This window comes from Centroberyx gerrardi, chromosome 19 (assembly GCF_048128805.1).
Source record: "Centroberyx gerrardi isolate f3 chromosome 19, fCenGer3.hap1.cur.20231027, whole genome shotgun sequence".
Lineage (NCBI taxonomy): Eukaryota > Metazoa > Chordata > Actinopteri > Beryciformes > Berycidae > Centroberyx > Centroberyx gerrardi.
In genome coordinates this window covers 4694373-4713523 of record NC_136015.1, presented here as the reverse complement: position 1 = coordinate 4713523, position 19151 = coordinate 4694373, and the positions used below count along the sequence as shown (strand labels likewise).

At 43.5% G+C, this 19151-nt stretch overlaps 1 protein-coding gene across 1 annotated transcript in view; it reads right to left on the bottom strand.

Annotated features, from left to right (window-relative positions):
* Positions 1–19151, bottom strand: part of LOC139918234 (ubiquitin-conjugating enzyme E2 E2-like) — a 44613-nt gene extending 25462 nt beyond the window's left edge. The window contains exons 1-3 of the mRNA XM_071907543.2: positions 19047–19151; positions 17012–17209; positions 13258–13308 (exon numbers count right to left, since the gene is read on the bottom strand). Of these exons, the coding sequence (XP_071763644.1) occupies positions 13258–13308; positions 17012–17202 (242 nt within the window). The 5' untranslated portion in view covers positions 17203–17209; positions 19047–19151. The remainder of the gene's footprint in view (positions 1–13257; positions 13309–17011; positions 17210–19046) is intronic.

Genomic DNA, 19151 nt, shown 5'->3' with positions numbered 1-19151 from the left:
TGAACACATTCTCGACGGGGGCAAAATTAAATGACTGATGATAATCCCCCCGTTACTGTGAAAAATAAACATGTTGAGCAGTTCTGGGAGAGCAAATGCAATGCTGTCAAAATTGCGGCGCTATAACCAGGGAAAATGAGCAGTATAATGAAATTGTGCCTAACATGCTTGGGCTCATTGTGAATAAATAGGATGTGGGTGTATGAAAGGAAACGAGGACTGACCTCCCGGGCTAACCAAATAAAACAATCTCTCAGTGCCTTCCCCATAGTGATCATGGCAACATTGATTAGGCTGCACTCGGAGCATTGATTTTACGTCGCTCTTCTATTGAGATGCGCTCCCACAAACTGCCATCACTCACAGCCAGAAACATGCAGTCCAGCTACAGCTCAGTCTGTCCTTCCTCCTCTGGTGTCTACGCAGTCTGGGAGTCTCCAAAATGTATTTTGTGGCAAGTTTTTGGGAGATTGTCCAATTGGTCAATTCCCTGTTAAATTATGAGAACATAGACACCAAAATCATCCATGTTTCCCTGGTAGATTGTTGGCTCCGGTGCTCCATGCTAACACCCAACATTGTTAGTGATGTATTCCTTTAACTCATGTGCCAGATAAATAAAACGTGTTTGAGTTGCATAAAAGTGTGCAATGATACAAATCCCTTCTAAGTATGTATTATGGCAAGTGGGTTTGAAACTCGCAGAATAAGCTAAATTGAGGACAGGCTTTAAAAAAATGTATAGACATTTTATTAAATTGTGGGCATGTGTTAATGAAATTGAAGTTTGACTGGATTATGAAATTGTGCACACAAAATAATCAAAATGAGGCTACAAATGAACCAAAATAAGGAAACTATATGCATCTTGTGCACTCGGATTCATTCGCATTAGGTCTTTTTTCAGGAACACCACCTTCCATGTGTGTGTGGACATGGTTGGTAATGGCTGATAACTATCCCTCTCGCTCTGTGTCCACCATGCTAGATCCTGCAGATCTCCCCTCAGTGCCAGCTGCTGGGGATTCGCCACCTGAAATGAAATCAAAGCCCTGGCAGGAAGCTGATATCCTGTCTTTGTGTGGCGGCTGGTGAGGCCGGGGGGCTCGGCCCGGGTGTCTGCGCCACGCCCGCTGCCAAAACAGTAATGGAATATCACCGTAGCCTTGCTTTGCATTGGAACTATTTGTCCCGCTGCCAAGATTTCACTGTTTACCCACACATGAGCCCTGGGTTTGGGGCTAAGCCCTCCACGCCTGCGGGGAGAGGGTTACTCCTCCTAACAGTGCCTCAGAGACTCGGGGGAAGGAGGCTCTCTGACCAGTGAAGGATCTATCCGTTCGTCTACCGCCGATGATTTACGCTCGTCCATTAGCCGTTCTTAAAACAGCATTAATGCTGTTTTTGCCTGCTGAACCGCCTTGGAGATAAAAGGGGAGACACCCCCCATTAAGGGCCAAGGTTTAAAGGCGATAGCTGTTGGAAGCGCACCACAAAAGGGCACATTAAGAATTCAACAGCCGGCATGGATCCTTAGCTAGCGTGGCCACGTCAGCTGGAAAACCAACCGAGGCATGCATGGAGACAATTAAACAGAGATTTACTGTGTGGAGGGTGATCGCGCGAGGTACGGGGGAACCTGGCACTTTCTGCTGTGGTCTGAAACACACGCTTTGATTAATGGAAGCCGAAGACCTTGCCAGTGCAGTGACTGGTATCAAATGGGAAGGCCAGTCCTGTGAATGGCTCCCACAGGCTCCATACTGCTGCAGCTGGTGTATAGGTGACCTACAGTAGGCTCACTGCAGCAAAACTACCTTGAAATACCGACTATCGTTGCGGTGAGCGGTTAATTAATCTTATCAAGGGCGAACGTGGGCAGCGAGGACGGCCGGGGCAGCCAAGTGAATGAAAAACACTCTTCGGTGGTTGACGGTAAGGGCTACAGATATCTTTCTGATAGGTGGTGAAGATCTTTACAGCACTTTCCATGCATGTAGTGTATCCTTTTCAAGGCAGCAGGGAGGGATCAGAGGCGCCTAAGAGGCAAAGCGAGTCGATGATTTGGAACACAATCCCTGAGTAATAAAAAATACATCATTCCCACGGCTGCCTCGGCGTTGTCTGCTGACTGAAACACATTAAAGGCTGATTTTAAGAAGGCTGTGAAGTGTTCTCTACAGTGGAGTCTGTGGGTGCAGGACGGCTCCTCACAGCAGTATTGATTCAGCGACGCTGCAGTTTAGAGAAGCATTGGCTGGGTATGAAAAATGCAAAATAAACAGAGAGAACCAAGTGGGAGCTCTGGAAGCGCCATGGGAGCAGACCAACAAACACTGAACAAGATAAAGAATACTGATTCACATTCAGATTTCAAAACCAATTCACTGCTTACACTTTTAGACAAACATTTAGTCTGGTTTAGCAAGCCACATTCTAACAAGTTTATATGGAAAGCTGCTTTTAATACATGCATTAAAAAAGTATTTCAGCTACAAATTATATGGTAAAGTACAGAATACAGCGTCTTTAAAGGGGCATGACTTTTATTGACCTCTATAGCCAAACAAGGTACTGCATCGACAAATCTCTCGCACAGCTTATAATTAAGTCGCATTTTCACAATAGAGTGGAGTAAGCTATCTAATTAGAGCAGAGATCCAACAGAAACATCTAGTGAAGAGGTAATGTATCACCATGCTAAATACTGGAGTACTAATATGGCTTTTTCATTTGCTTCTTTAGTTTGAGATCTAGAATGTTTAGCAATCGTAGATGAAACGTCTCTTGCTCGCTCACAGCACCGTCCTCCACTGTTGAGCCGTTGAAAATGTCAGTAGGTGGGGGGGAAAGGTGGAGGGGGGGGAGGAAGGTGGGTGGGGGAGACATTGGGAGCATCTTGAAACTCCAGTGGGTGGGGAGTTTTTGTTCCAAAACAGAGTGCGGGCCAGAAAGTGAGCTGTGGAAGCCAGGAATCTCAGCACCTGGCCAAGTAATCACTGTGTCACTGGTATTGATCAAAAACCCTATCAACCCCCTCAAGATATATTATGGTGATTTTGTGCTTTGGGACATTAAATCTGTTACTTATTACACCTTGAAAACACATTTGGCATGCATGTTACATTTATACTCACTCACTTCAGTATTTGCTCAGCTTTTCATTCTACAGAGGGGAAAAGCGCTTCCAAAGGCATTCGTTGTAGAAGATAGAGTGAAAATCTAATAGGTACCTCAACAGCAAAGCCTGCATTTGTCTTTAGGACATCCATAATTGACCTTTGACCTGAGGTAAGAGAGAAAACAGACTGTAGTGGTGTTTCTGCCGGGGTTTTCCTGAGGCCACGCATTTCTGGGGCAATATTAGCCTCAGGTATGCGCGATCATTGCTGTCATTGCCATACAAGCGCGCCTTATCTCCCCCCTCTCTCTCACAACTGGTTGGTTCAGTTAAGCTGTAACAACACATGCAGATAAAGAGACGCCCAGGACTGTTTCTGTCAGCCGTCTGCTTTATCGCTGTGATGACAGGGGAGATTGGCTACTAAACAGCCTGCGAGAAGAGACGATACTACGGAGACGCGGCTCGGCGACAAACTCACTTAAACACAGCTCCTCTTCTGCGGAACGGGGGAGCCGATCTTCAATTACGGATGTGAACTTGTTTCCTCGGTCGCGCTTGCAGCGGGTTGAGTGGGGTGTGAAGAGGACATGCAACTTTGCAGACTCGTACATTTGTAGGAAAACTCATCATTTGTACTTTTTACATAATTTGACTCCTTTTAAGCTTCCTCGGATAAATTAATCTGTCAAATGAATACATAATGTAGCCTTTAGCTACAGAAAGCAAACAGGGTAAATGGCCCAAAGTGGTAGAGGCATACACACATAGAGAAGAGGTCATTTGTAGTGTGCGTGTGGTTGCCTATATGGGTAGTATGGTTTAACCAACATGGGTTTTTGAAGGCTGATACCAATATTTTTGGACTGAAGCTGCTGATAGCCAATATGTTTGTGCTGATATTCAGTATCTTTAAATTTGACAATTCTTATGCCAAAAGTTTCAAAAAAGGATTCAGTTTCCCTCAGAATTGTATTCTTGTCAGGGTGGAAAAACCTCTGAAACAGCATTTAGACCATCATGGGACACTAAAACTCTCTAAAACTAAATTAATTAATAATTTCATGTCAGGTTTTCCAGACTGTTTTTGTGTAGCTGTGGTCAGAGAGGAACCTCCATCATATCAGAGATGGACGACATCGACTGGATGATATTCGATATTTAATGCAAGGCCAATATCAGCTGGATATATCAGTCTGGCCCTAATGGGTAATGCTGAGGAAGTGAAGGTGTGCGTTTCTGTGTATCCGATATGAATGAGGCTTCCTCTTTGAGCACGGGAGAGGAAGTGGTTCATTTGCGTGTGCGGTGGTGCCATTGTGTTTCTGTCTAAATTGTGCAAGTGTGTGTGTGTGGATAAAGAAAGTATAAGTGCCTGTATGCATTTCTCTGAGAGACTGCACGGCGCTGTAGGAGGATACTGCGGCCCTTCATCTTCAGAGCAGGATAGCATATCTAATGAGGGGCTAATCATTCATCCAACACAGAGACACGATGTGCATGTCTGATATACCAACACTGATGACCTCATTCGCACACATACACACACACACACGCACGCACACCTCTGCAGAGACGGGCTTAGTCGGCTGTAGCAAACTGCAGACAAAAGAGGAGAGGCAATGAGAGGAGAGAGGAGAGCAGGATGGAGAAACTGAAGCAAGGAAAGAGACACGTAGACCAGGTTTATATATATATATGTATATTTATACGGATATTGTCCTTTTATTAAAAATCAGATATCAGCTAGTCAGTGTCATCCAGGTTCCACAGCTAGTGAATATGTTACGTTACCATTATTACTTTCATATCAGATGTCTGACCGGAGAAATCATTCCAGTGAGGTGTGGGAGGATTTTACTCAACAGTCTGTAAAACCTGCAATGAAATTTTAGTTTCTTTGCAATTATATTATATCTATATTAATAATGTTTTTGGGGATAAATTCATCATTTACCAATGGAATAGATGGGATGAGTCATCCTGCCTTAAGGAGCTGCTAACTGATCTCAAAGAATTTCATTAGTCTGGGTTTCAATGGAGAGTTTTAGTGTCCCATGATGATCTAAATGATGTTTAAGAGGCTTTTCCACCCTGACAAGAGTAAATAAATACTCAAGGAAACGCTGGATACTTGTAGATTTGGCATGAAAACGATCAAATTTACAGCTATTTATACATCTACAAAATATCATCAGCAGCTTTGATGCAAAAATATCAAGATCAGTATCGGCCTTCAAAAACCCATATTGCTCTAGCACTAATGTTGACAGACAAAAAGAGACATAAACATAAATAGATAGCAGAAAAAAAGAGAAAGAGAGAGGTAGGAGAAAGGTCACAAGCACCTTTTCTCCTGGTGTAAACAAATTGAGAGCAGATAAAGACATGCACAGGGTGTGTAAGTAAGAAAAAAAAAGGGTTTCACAGTGCAACAGTGGGAGAGCTGGCTCGAATGTTGAGACGGTGAATAATTATATCCGCGGCTTCGGCTCCCAGCGTGGAGGCAGCGAGAAATCTTTAAGGGCCTCCTCTCTCTCCTCCGTGAAGCAGATGGGTAACTCTCTCCCCTTCACTCTCAGCTAAACTTCCCATTTTATCCCTGATTTTTTTTTCAATCAGGGAAACAGATTTTTCGACTTTTTTTTTTTTTTTTATTCGCCCAAGTCCCCCGGGATTCTCCGCATACTGCGAGCATCGTCACACAAATCTGGAGTGATTTGACAGATCACAATTCCAACAGCTTGCGCGAATCTCTTTATGGGAGAATAAAGTCGACCTAAGCAGCCACTTACTGTAATAAATGTTCCATCCGACGCAAAACCACATAAATAATCCGCGATGGATTCACTGGGATGAATATCCAGGTTGCAGTATAATAAATATGTGTGTGTATCAATTTGATTCTCCGCTGTAAATAAAAATAGTAGTTTTAAAGGGTTCTGCAGCTTGAAACACTGGTTTATGGTAGTTTTACCCAAAACATTCTGTACACAAGCGAAAGGGAATGAGAACTAAGGATATCTCACTTTACCTTCTACCCCTCTGAAAGTGAGATGTTTTCCATTTTGCAGGGATCCAACTACTGACACTGATTTACTTGAGTTCATGGTTTCTCAACCCGAATTTGAGCCGGGACCTTGGGATGCATTTACCAAATGAGCTCAATGGGACGCGCAGCACCAGTGAATGCTTTTATACAGCACTTAATAGGGCAACAATGAAACTGAACCTAGCACAACTGCGACTTGCTAAATCCATGTTTTGGTGGTTTGATAAAAGAGCATGTTTTCCTATTAGATAGTCACTTATATTACTTATTAGGCTATAGATATATGTATTATATTAGAACATGTAGAGCTGGGTATTGTTGACATTTTTTCTTAAATCCATGCAAGTTCTGACACTGTCAATACTGCTTCTAAAACAATCATTTTAAAACTAACCCTATATATGTTGAATGAAAGTGTATTTCATTATGCAGCTGAATAAATAATTTTCAGTGTTAGATATTGTTCATGCCAACAGCTTTTTGAAATATGTTCAATTCAGTTTTTACCGAGAGGGTTAGGACTTGAATGGCAGAACTCGCATCATAGATCTCATCACTTGAACAGTCCATCAACTCATTAACAGGTGTAAATGAGACACTCAAAAAAAATCCTCAACTGGGGATATACAGCATAACAGCATAATAACAACATATCACTTTTTAATTAGTCTTTCACAACAGCAAAGGCTGTACCTTTTCCTTCAGGAAGCCTGTTTTCCAAGAACATCCTTTCTTTACACACAAGAAGGTCTGAGCAAGCCTGTGCCACCACGCTGAGGAAAGCTTTCAGCTAGAGGTGGGCAATAAAATGATAGCCATAATTATCTAAACACAGCCTATTTTTCCTTGATATGAATATAAAAATGTTTAGTGAGAGTAAAAAGACCTTTCTCAGGCTTTGACAGGGAGCTAACAAGTGACACACGCTAACTCTATTGTGGTAATGAACAGAGCTACCCATTAGGCAAATTAGGTTTCACAGTAAATCCACCACAGCATCACTAGCTAGTGTTTTCTGACATTATGTAGAATATTAAGGGAGATGAGTTGAGTGTCCCTCACAATCACACTATTTTGGCTATTTAAAGTCCAACAAGAAACAGAGAAGCGTGCATTGTAAACTGCCGAAGATCTGTGCCAACAAAATACGCTAATAATGAACCTGTTCCATCATTTGAAACGGTATCATCCTTCAGAGCACGCAGAGATATTAAGTCCACCCCCATAACCAGTGAACTACTGTGTAACTAACCTGATTTCTCAGCAGCAAACCACAGCATCAGCACTGTGCCTTACAACCAAAAACAAAGTCAAAGTCATCACCAATGCCATAGCATGTTGCATTGTGAATAAATCCTGCAAATTAGCATAGCCAGAAATGAAGTGTGGCTTGGAAGGAAGCCCAATAGGTTGCTCCTGTTTTAAAGGTGCTACTAATAGTGATACCTTGGTATAATTATTGTAAAGAAATGAAACCATGGTGGAGATGATTAGTAGCCTTCATCTCACGCCAGTAGTATTGTTAGTGCTAGTGTATCTCAAAATTAAGACTACATTTCCCATAAGCCCCATTGCTTCCTGCCCCCCAGGTTTCTTTGGCTTTCTCTCAGGATCAAAACGTAGCCTTTAAACAGCAGAAACAACAATTTCATGTACATCATGATAGTTATCATTATTAACTGATATGATGAATGTTATTGCGATAACATTTTATGACCACATCGCCCCACCCTACAGTGTCTCTATTCTTGTATGATTATATGCAGCTTTTTGCCTGAGCAGCGACTTGCCGGCAGAGCAGCTGGCGTGCCACCAGCCGGCTGTTTGACTGCTGGATGTTTCCTAATGAACTGAACCTCCTCCTCCTCCCTTCGGCCTCACGGAAACACTACAGCTACAGCTACAGCTACAGTACCTGCCTGGGATGCTGCAGGGCCGGGCCCAGGACCTGAACAGCCACACTGACAGGCCGGACCACTTCACACGCCCACTTCAACCCCATTGAAACAAGTCAGAGGGAAAGGAGGACGACTTATTAAAAGTAGCTGGAGATCTGTTAGAATTATACGACAAAGTGCTCCAGTTTTATATCAAAAAGTTGGCTGGTTATCTTTAACAATGAGAAGAGACATTATTTAGATTATATTTATCTATAATGCTCTACTTTTGAGGCTTTATGTTTGTTCTACTGTCATTTCAATCCAGTAAATATTGAACCAGATCACAGGACTGGTTCGTTTCATAATCTGAATTTGGCAAAACTGGTTTCTGATACTATGCAACAGACTGGAAATCACTTTAAATATAGAATTTCTTGTCCCCCTCAGTGATTTTAAAGCAATGATAGTATGTTGCTCACTGACTGAATTGCACTGTGTTTATGAATGTTTTTTGTTCTCAGTGTCCTGCATCTGAGTACCTGATTAAATAAAGGAGTGTAATCTAATCCAGCCTTTATGAGAAAAATGTTTGCGGTGCTCAGCCCATTTAAACAACTGCAGTTATACCTGAACGATTCCAAATTGCCGATTTAATTCATTGCTCACATTACTTTCCAGGCGTAACAACGCCACTCCAGCAATGAGCAAAAAAAATCCTTTTGTTTGGTTTACACATCTCAAAGTCCGTGGATAAATTGTTTTGCCATAGGTTCTCAAATTTCCACTGTGTTGGCTCGTGGGCTTATCGCCTCTGTTGTAAAAGCTCCATTTATATTAGTTTACTATGGCTGGAAAAGAGCTGACAGGCAGCATAGCATAGGAGTCAATAACATACTCCTCTAATTCTTCTTCTGTCAATCACTCCGGGACGACTGTGGGCAGAGTGAAGGAGACGCAATTCATATATCACATATTGTACGTTTCACTGACATCTTTTAATCCGACTCCTGGCAGCATTAGGCACTTCAGCAGACTTTAAACCCCCGATCATACCGATACAGGCCTCCTGTTTATGACTTTGATGCATCGCGGTCCTCGCAACAATAACAGCTGCCGAGAGACTGATATTCTTGCAAACCGCGGAGTTGTGAGTGAGACGTACGAGGGGAGTCACTGCGAGGAGCGTTTTACACCCCGACAACACCAATTTAAAGATCTCCTCTCCCTCTACTCAAACAAAAAGCCGTCTGTCATGGTTTTGGTCTTATAAAAAAGAGACGCTTCTTCTGACTCAGAGGTCAAACAACTTTCCACCGTCCTGAAAAAGTCTGTTCTGCAAGCCCAGGCCAGGACAAGAAAAACAGAGGGGATCTCTCCAGCACGGACCAGATGTGCGGTTGGAGAAAGATGACTAAGGCCTCATAAGCTGCGTTTCCATCCAAGTATTTTCATGCACTTTATGATGTGTCAAATTAGACACAAACGACTGAATGAAAATGGCAAATTTCAGGAAAATTTCAGCAATATCTCAAAAAAAAGAAGCTTTTACGGTTGCTTGTCGACAAAGGTTTTTTGTCGATAAAGAAATTCTACGATGGAAATCCATTTGTCGAATAAATAATGATCGGCTTCACGAATGGTTCAAAAGTGGCTTTGGACACTGGAAAAAGCTGTCAGTCAAATATTCGTCCACCACAGCCTTCCAGTGATGTCATCGCAGGGCCGCTCCCATGTATAAGGCATCTGTCATGGTTGTATGGCCATTAGTGGGTGGTAGGGTTCGACCAATGTAGGTTTTTTTTTTTTTTTTTTGGCTAAAGTCGACAATATATTTTGTGCCGATACTCAAATTTGACCATTTTCATGCCAAAAAATACAAGTATTCAGTGTTTCCTTCAGTGACTATCATGGGACACTAAAACTCTCCACTGAAACACAGACTATTCTTTTAGGTTCCCACCTTTTCAATGGTAGGGGAAACTCTGGGATACATTACTACCTTTAAATGAAAACTGTATCTTTTAAAACATAGTGGACAATTACATGAATAAATAAAATGTGCAAAGAAAATCACATTTCAGTGCCGGTTTTAGAGAACCTCCATCGTATCAGAGGTGGACGACACTGACTGATATCTAATGGATCGGTCTGATGTGTCGGTCTAGCCCTAGTTGGTGCCTTCGAATATTGCCAAGAGCATTTCTTTGTTTTCGACTTTGGGTGAAAGCATGAAATATGGCAGACATTAGCTGACACGAAAGAACAACATCAACTTGCTCAATACTGATCAATTCTTGAAAGACTTTCCATTTTTCTCATGGATGTGGTTTCATGACGTTCACGAAGCCCGTTTGTTTGCCTCAACCCAGATGATGGAAATGCATCTAATTCGCATTTTGTGTTTTTTTTTGCCACATTTCAACAGTTGATGGAAACAAAGTAATGTACCATAGTAAAAAGCCTTGCTGAGGTGTGTTTAAGTCAATCATGTCAACAGTCACGAATTGAATTACATTTCTCTCAATCCGGCATCAACCCATTCTGCGCCGATACTTTCTTCCGCGTTATTGCTCTGATTTCTTGAGATCTTAACCAGTATTCATTTGGAAGTTATTCCTCTGGAACACACAAAGTCTTCCTGGGATTAAGAAGGAGAAGAGAGAGAGGGAAAACGAGAAAGAGAGAGAGAATGAATGATAGTGAGAGAGAGAGCGAGAGAGAGCGTGGCCAATTCCCCCTTGGAATCCACACATTGTTTCCCTCAGCCGACGGGGGGATTCTTATCAAAATGCTGCCAGGACTATCATGAAAGGATATGGTAATTAAGGAAAACACACACACACACACACATACACACACACACACACACACGCTCACGCGGAGCGAAAAAGGCCGACTGAGCAATGGGGTAATATAATGTGTCTGGTGTGGGGGCTATTTACATACCCTTCCAGAGCGCTTGTCACATTCAATTAATTATTCTCTGGCTGGGTGACAAAGATGATTAAAACGAATGATGAAAAATATCTCCACACATCCCTCCGAATATCCGCTATGTCCTCAAGTCCTTTCAAAACACCGCCAAATTACTGTATGTCTAAAACAAGACACGCTTCTATGATAAAAGTTAAAGGTGGGGTTTTTTATTTGCATCCCGAGGGAGATTACAGTTCTATTCCTTCTACTGAGGCTGGGAATGTAAAATGAGCCAGAGAGGATGTTTGTAGGAGCTGCTGTGATCATGAGCTGTGTTTTATTCAAGCAGGGTGGGGAAAAAAAAAACAAAAAAAAGAAAAAGAACAGAAGCCTGTAGGGTAATGAGCTGCATCACAGCGTCCGTTCATAACCCCTCACATCTGATGTCTTTCACCCAGCCTCTGTGAAAACAGCCTATTTAACACTGTCAAATCAATTAGTAGGTGAAGAAAGGCTGAGAGGCACGGAGCCTTTGTTAAAACAGACACTGTGTGTGAGGAGGTACAGTACAGTTTAAGGCTATTTATCTCCGAATAAGATTTAATGCTCACAATGTGCGATTGTCCTTTTTCTCATCGCACAAAAGAGCAGAATGAATCGGGATTGTTGCGATGAAACGTGCAAGCTAAATCAAACACCGGGGATGTGACAGCCTTGCGGGGGGAAGCGGGGGGCTGTTAGAGTGAAGCAAATACCCCAAGGGGGGGTATGAATACGGGAATCTGCATTTCAAGTGCGCCGCGGCCCCGTCAGCTCGTATCTCCGCCCCGACGCTGAAAAACACTCGAGCTGCCCGGGCCTAATTTCTCACTCGCGGCCGAAGACTTCGACCGCGGCCGAGCTGAATCCATTTGTCACGAGGGCTCCTTTCAGCGTGGACATCCTTCAAGTAACCCTCCTTTCCACAAAAATGTCATTTTCTATACAAACGTCTGCCCATGAAATTTCTTTTTCCCCTCTGCTGTTTGGCCTTTTGTCAGGGAACATAATGGCTTGCTTCATCCAGATTAGCCTTGTCTTTGAGATTGGGGGAGCCGGCAAACAAATTGCGACACGCCGGGGAAATCCATCCAACTGTGACAGATATTTCCCTTTAGAAAAGAGTTTATTTTCTGTCATTCCTCACCCACTAAAAGATATAACTGCTTGTTCACACTGCGAGCCACTTGGCTGATGTGTCGCTCTATTCTGACTGACTGTGAGCGGTGCGAGGAGCTCCGATTGCATCTGTAGGGCAACTGATGTATTTTTCACTGCTTTGTTATTGCCTTCCATAGCGTTCCATCGTTTTGATGAGTTAACATAGTTAGAAAGCAGTAATTGGGTAGCGTTAATTTGAAATAAAAAGAAAACCCTACTTCATAACTTAACATCGACCCCACCGATGGATACAACCATTTTCCAAGCATAGTTTTTGAGACGTTTATTCCTGCAGTCTTTCAAATAAAAGTTGTAGAGAGCTGGGAAGCTTCGAACGGCTGTAATCAACTTGTCATCCATTTTGCACTTTCCACAAGGAGCTATTGTTGAAACAAAATTACATTGGTCGGTGAAACAAGGAAGAAAAGAAATCCGATTGGCTGTTTACAGCTGGTGCCGTGACCAAGTTTTCTCACCTCCACCTTCCCCTCGCCCTCAGATACGCCCATTTCCAAAAGCCATCAATCTGAAGAAGAATACCTAACGCTGACTCAACGAAAAACCCACACAATGAAAGCTCCTACACAGATCTTGATTGGCAGGAGTGTATGGCATTTCTCTCCCCCCCCCCCTTCACCACGCTTTGACATGGGAGGAAAATAAACCATGCAAACCAGTTCAGCCGCAGAGTGCCTTTCCCACCCTTGGGGAGCGTGAGCAAACACAACACTGTTGCTACAGTGATCCCATTGGTAAACACTGCCAATCAGGTCAAATGGCTCTGTCTTTTTTTTATACCCCAAGTCTGATTCATGCCTCAGACTGCTTACAAGCTCTATTCATCTCACCTAGGCCAGAGCAAACAGCATTGGAAATGCAGCACAATAATCTACCTATGCAATTCATCTGACTCACTGAGCTGGCACAATCCATTCACACAACTCACACCGTGCAGGCTTGTACACACAAACACACACACACACACACACACACACACACACACACACACACACACACACACACAGAAGTGCCTCAGGTGTCAGAGCAAATAGCACTTTTAAAAAACCACACAATCAACAGGCTCCTACCTGCAATTTGGCGGCGGGTCCAAGGTTATCTCCGCTAGCTCTTTCTGGATTCTGAAACGAGAGGTAGGATCTGCGTTAAAAACACAAACACATACATGCACACACGCTCATGCACAAAAACGCGGGGCGGACAAGTTATATAAATCTCGCCTGTAAAATCAATCTGTAAGTGTACACACTGAATACCTCATTGATTTTCTAATGAGCTCCTGAGCGCCGTGATTGAACGCGGGAATAAGTCCTGTCACGCAAGATCAACACGGGGGATGTGATACGGCTGAATATTCGCCATATTTTACTACGCGCGCGTAAATTGATATTGATGTCAAAAAGGCCATGTCGGATAAGGAAATCGTGTCTGATATCTGGACACATTAATTTTGTTGCTGATTATGGTCTCTCTGTCTCTTCCCCCCCCCCCCCCCCCCCCCCCCCCACCCCCACCCGCTCTGGAAGCTGCTAGCTGCATTTCCACATAGAGCACATAAAAAAGGTTTAGTGAGTAGACAGTAGAGGGGTCAAATTTCTCCCCAGTTAAGCGTTCATTACATAACAGTGCCAATGATTTGTGTAAAGGAATCCAGCAGCTAGGTGCTATATTTTACAAGCACTCACTCAACCATAAATGCTGCTGCTATTCTCTCCCATGTATTCTCTTCCATGTACTCCCATGTAATTCTGTCCCATGTAAATGTTTTGCACTTTTTTCACTTTAGTCACTTTATTGGTCAGATGTAGAATTCAATAGAAAGCAGGGTTCTCACTGTGGCCCTGATGTAAAATTCCGTGACTTTTCCATTGCTTTCCATAACTAAGTTGAAGCGCCTCCATGAGATAAAACAATTCATTCCTTCCTGGTTTGTTAATGTTGTGTTTCTAAAGGGGTGAACGGTCTGGTTTCCACTGCTGTTGGGCTGAAAATCACCAGCTAATGCAATGAATGTGTGAAACATCAACACATATAAAGTGATTTATTGATAAATTTGGAATTTGGAATACACCTCTCTAAATCAAACTCAAATGTTTTGCCTTCCGTCTGTGGAAGAGTTCCCCTTGCGTCTTGTTTTCACTCGGTCTCCCGCTGTAACCTTGAAGATTTTCAGAGATGTCATAAAAAAAATAAAAAAATAAAAAAAGACAAATTGGCTACTCTCACTGATCATGCTGTCTGTGCACTCAGCTGTCTGTCAGATGGGTAATAAAGGCAATTTGCTAACGCCAGAGAGAGGAAGGAGAGCGATAAGCAGCCTTGGAAAAAACGAGGGAGAGGACGCATCGAGGCAGCGTGGACGGAACAGTGGCACGCCGCCCGCGCGAGTGTAAGCGAACTTCAGGTGGTCCTTTTGTTCATTTGGGCTGATGGCTTGGCCTTCCTCTACACACACCGCCGCTAAGAAACACAGACAGGCAACACACCGCAGGGAACAAACCGGCCGCAGCAGAGACCTCCACCACGCTCATGTTGATATTAAAGGAAAAATCCACCCTACAACACTTCAACACTGTTAAAGGAAAAGCTATTGCCGATGCACCTTGCATTTCTGGGTCCATTTTATTGTTTTTTCTTATTCCCGTGTAGACAACGTGACGTCACGTCGAGAATGAGATATTTCCAGCAGCTACAATGGAGTTTGGTAGCAGAAAATGTGTCGGCGATCAAAAACGTCAACGGTAAACGTCAGGTTTTGGTGTCAGTCCCTCAGAATCAAAGAGCGAGGGCTTCTTTCTAGAGCCGCCATTTTGCACCAAGAGACGTTCAACAATCATACAGGGAGAAATCCATCGTAGAAGAGGAGAGAGACCAATTTCTTCAATAGCCTCTATAGACCAGAATGCAATGCAGCCACAAGTCCATTTGTGTTTTGGCTTTTTTGTAATTTGAACAACTTCTTGACTGTAAAGTCTCGCTCTCTCGCTGTTACTATGCTATTGCTATCATTCTCTCTGGAAGGCATTCTGGGAAATGTAGGAAATCACTAACTGAGGTAGAAGTAGATGAGGCAGGCCGAGGGAAAGAAACAACAAAAGAGTAAATTACAACACATCACAAAATCACTCCTGGAATGCGTTGAGCATCACAGATTGATGAGCTCTAACAGTGGAAGAGGATCCAAGGAGGGATTTTTCCTTTAAACTCTCTCCTTGTGATGAGGCAGAGGGGAAATGACAGCGCACGACTCACTTGGGGGGGAAGGAAGGAAAAAAAAAAGACATATTTTTGCAAAGGGGCCTGTAATACAATCTCCACGGTTATGGAGTCATTCTAGGCTTGACTGCGCGCTGTGTAATTTTATCTACAGTATTTCCTGAGGTGGCACATTTTGACGGGTGAAGCCGGGGAGCTGTTAGGGAGAGCGGCACGGCGAACAAGGCCAGGGGAATCCAAGGGGAAAAGGACTGATTATACTGCAGGTTCCTCGCGCTCACGCATGGCCTCTTTAACCAAACACTTGTTTTCTCTAATGTTCCGCAGCTCGTTGCGTTTGATAATCCCTATAACCGCCGCGAGCGCTAACCGTTTACATCGGCCGCAACAAATGCAAATGAGTCAATAACATCTAAGCATATTCCGTACGATGGAAAACACTCGCTCTGGCTTGTGCATGAAGCAGCTAATGATCCATTACAGGAACACTGGAACTGTAAACCAACAGAATCCTGATAGCATTGTACGTTTCCGGTTTGTTTGGAATAAACAGAAGAAGAACTGGGTAGTTAGCATGAGCAGCGATAGCCACCATGGCTGAACAGACAAAGAAAAGAGCGCCACCTACAGAAAATCAACAGAAAATCCAAGGAGAAAGACGTCACAGTGCTGGACACACTGTTTGATTGACAGGTGATCTCTGGGAAGTGCAGTGCAGAAACACCACAGTAATAGAGAGCCTAAGTCCCTCCCCTTCCGGTGGACCACCATGGGACCTTATTTCGGAAAAAATATGTACATTAGTCAACGGCGAGAGACAAATAATTGTTTGATCCCGTTTGAATTGTGCCATGAATTACACATATGATGTTTTGTCAATTTAAAAGATAATTTTGCAAGTCAAGAAAGTCGCAGTTTGTGGTAAAACTGTTGAACTATAAGACTGTAAAAATACGTAATTAGAAAGACTACACACCCAAAAGTCGCGCAAGTGACGTAACTTCCTCTCTCCACAAGCTACCCAGAGCCGCTGAAGCTAAGTCCCTCTCAGATAGCAGGAGTATTATACACAACCTGGAAGGTAGACAGTAAGAATGGATTTAAACTGGTTTAGGATAGTTTTAGTACAGTGGGGGCTAACGTTAACGCGATGCCTGTGTGTGTTTCCTATGTTTCGTTCCATGTTGGTGTTGGTGACGTATATTGTGCGAGACGAGAGATGTAGTTCACTGAGCGGTTTCACACAAAACTAAACCTTACTGTACTGTTTTACAACAAACTGCGACTTTCTTGACTTGCAAAATTATCTTTTAAATTGACAAAACATCATATGTGTAAGTCATGGCACAATTCAAATGGGATCAAACAATTATTTGTCTCTCGCCGTTGACTACCGTACATATTTTTTCCGAAATAAGGTCCCATGGGGGACAGCGGAAGGGGAGGGACTTAGGCTCTCTATGAGAGCTGAGCAACAAAGACGGAGACAAAAAACACGAGGAACTCACAGATTTACAGACACTTTAGCGACTGAACAGAGCCAGCAAGGCGCTACGGGCACAGAGCCAGCAGATGATAGAAAGTAAAAGAGATTTAGTGCAGATCTACCTCTTGGCACTGGTAGAAAGCTTGGCGGCGGTCTTGCTGGATATCTTGGCCTCTTTCTTCTTGGGCTGGGTCTGGTCCCGCTGCTCGGGGCCCTGCTGCTCCGGAGGGGCCACCTCCCTCTGCTCGGCGTCCGAGCTTCCCCCGCTGGTGTTGGGGCTGTCGTCCGGCCTCGGCTGCACCTCGCTAGACATGCTGACTCTGCCGGAAGGTCACACACACACACACACACACACACATATACAAGCGTTATAAAGACACACACACACAAACGCCACTTGAAGGTTTTGGCTGCACCTTTACAGTAGGGTCTTTCATCTGGTCAATTAGAAATAGGGTTCAATGGATTTGTTTCTTTGAAGGCTGATACCAGTATTGTTAAATTAGCTGATAGTCACTATTCAGTAAATTTGACCATTTTCATGCTAAAAAATGTTTAAGTATTCAGTGTTTGCCCAAGAATTTGTCAGGGTGGAAAAGCCTCTGAAACAGTATTCAGACCATGGGACACTAAAGCCTTGAGTCTCAATAATAAAAACCACCTACAAGGTCATGTTCAGTAAATCCAATTCTCCATCAGTGTGTGTGAACCTCAAGGTGAATGCCTCTACTTACATTCCCGGGTCTAGCACAAAAACACATGAGACAGATGAATGAGTGTGAGGCCATTGTGCTGGGTGCTGTTGGGCTGAAATGAACGTTAAATTGGACAGAGATAAGGACAGATTGTTCAATAAACATGACAGCAGGTTTGGCAGGCCGACTTGGCATTTGACATTTGGCAAAACAGCCATTGCACACAAGCTATCCGACGCAATTAACTGCATTTGGTGGCGGAGCGATCTGATACGCGAGATAATGAGTGGATTACATCGGTTAGGATAATACCGACGCGCATCTTTTCAAAGGTTGTAACATTTACATGCTCTGGTGAGTGAAATCCCCGCAACAAGGTAAGCTCTTAATGTAGACCATAATGAAATAACTCGGTGTTTACAGCTTGTCAGGTCGGAACAAATGCATCCGCACTGAGAGATAAATAAAGGAGTGTAAAAGTTGCAGCGGATCACCTTGGTCTCTTTCCATAACAGATTGGGCAGATGGTTTTTCCTTCTGTTGTGAAGCTGTCAAAACACCTCAACCATGCCTATACACCGCCGAGAAGCTCTCCACACTGCCTGTTACTTGTAATTGAGCAGGCCTAAAAAAAACACATTCACACCCCAGCGAGAACCCACAGCACCGATACATTCCGTTCTCTTATGTGGCGAGAACGTCCTGCCAAAATCCAACCAAATATCTGGCAGTTTAATGTTACCGTGCTTATCGGCGAACGGACACACCTCGTAAAACACGACGTAAGACCTTTTCAGAATCGTTAGGGTCTTGTGGTACATTCGGCATGCAAATGATCCACCAGGCTCCGTTTCATTTCAATAAAATCTCAACTTTTAGAATTGGTCCACACTGCACGCTGCCGCCTACGACTGTGTATTTCGGTGGACGAAGGTAAATACAGTCGACCTATTAAAGAAGTTGCAATTTTATTGAGCAAAAGTGTAGCTTGGTGGAATTGATGTATGCCGAACCGAAGAGTGGCTCCAAGCGATTTTAACAAGGTCTTAAGTCATGTTCTTCGAGGTGTTACGTTTGCGGACGAGCAGCTTTAACTGCCAGATATTTTGGATGGACTTCGGTGTGACGTTCTCGCCATACAAGAGATAAACGGCACGTATCGGGCTAGGGGAGCCCGGAGCCCTCAACGCCCCAGTCCCTTGGTTTGGCTATATGCGAGGAGTTACCAGCAATGGCCTCAATGTAAGAAATCTTCATATGGGTAAAACGAGCTAAATATCACACTTATGAAACATGCAGCGTATCCAGTCGAGGAGCTTGTATTGACCACAGCGAAATCTGCTCCAGCACAAAAGACAGAATGGATGCCCCCACCGCCCCCTCCCTCAATGAATATAACGTTATAACGCTAAACCTCTATTTGTAGAGTTGGATGTTTTAGAAAACAATATAGCCTACCCACCTTCCTAAAAAAGGCTGGTCGCACGGCGGCTGAAAGAATCTGTTATAACCTCCAAAGTATATTCCGTATTCCGTATACTGGTTGTCCGTTGCTTTCCGTCCGTAG